Raw genomic sequence first — 776 nt, 5'->3', positions numbered from 1 at the left:
GGATGTCCAGCAAAGCATGCAATGCCTACGCGGGATTATCAATGAGGCGGTCGCTTGCTAACGAACGAAGGAACGAACTGACTAAGCAACCAACTAACAACCCTCCTAGAAAGACTGTCAAAAGGAAAACGAACCCTCCTAAACCCCCGCGTGAAGAAGACGAGATCGGTGCTGGCAGTATTTATTAAACACTGGAGGCAGCTCTGGCTGTTGGTGACGTCGATCTCTCTCTCTCCCCCCGCTCCGCGCGATGGAGCTCCAGCCGCCAGCCGACGACGTCGTGGTCCAGCTGAGCGCCGCCGCCGTCGCGGCCGTCGACGAGAGGAGCTCGATGAACCACGACGGCGACAACGCCGGCGCTGGGGACGGCGGCCGCGCGCGCCGCACCTTCAGCCAGTACTACAAGATGGAGCACCGCAAGGCTCCGGTGCGTATATATCCGCCTTTTATATAAAACTTTTGCAGATCGACGCGCGCGCAAGCCGCCATTTCTGGCTCCCTGACGCAATCGATCCATGTGCGATGGCAGGATTTCAAGTGGTGGCAGATCGGGGTGCTGAGCTACCAGTCGCTGGGCATCATCTACGGCGACCTCGGGACGTCGCCACTGTACGTGTTCTCCACCGTGACGCTGCCGGACCCGGGGGAGGAGGACTTCCTCGGCATCCTCAGCCTCATCCTCTGGACGCTCACCCTCATCGGCCTCCTCAAGTACACCTTCATCGTGCTCCATGCAGACGACCATGGAGAAGGTAACGACCGCCGCTCACCCGCAA

At 59.9% G+C, this 776-nt stretch overlaps 1 protein-coding gene across 1 annotated transcript in view; it reads left to right on the top strand.

The window, feature by feature from the left end:
• The first annotated feature begins 250 nt into the window (after nucleotides 1-250).
• Nucleotides 251-776, top strand: part of LOC119335554 (potassium transporter 26-like) — a 2622-nt gene continuing 2096 nt past the window's right edge. The window contains exons 1-2 of the mRNA XM_037607672.1: nucleotides 251-427; nucleotides 530-752. Coding sequence (XP_037463569.1) covers nucleotides 251-427; nucleotides 530-752 — 400 coding nt within the window. The remainder of the gene's footprint in view (nucleotides 428-529; nucleotides 753-776) is intronic.

Source organism: Triticum dicoccoides, chromosome 7B, assembly GCF_002162155.2.
Source record: "Triticum dicoccoides isolate Atlit2015 ecotype Zavitan chromosome 7B, WEW_v2.0, whole genome shotgun sequence".
In the NCBI taxonomy this organism is placed as follows: Eukaryota; Viridiplantae; Streptophyta; class Magnoliopsida; order Poales; family Poaceae; genus Triticum; species Triticum dicoccoides.
The sequence above is the reverse complement of the archived record's forward strand: the minus strand, read 5'-3'. Positions and strand labels throughout refer to the sequence as shown.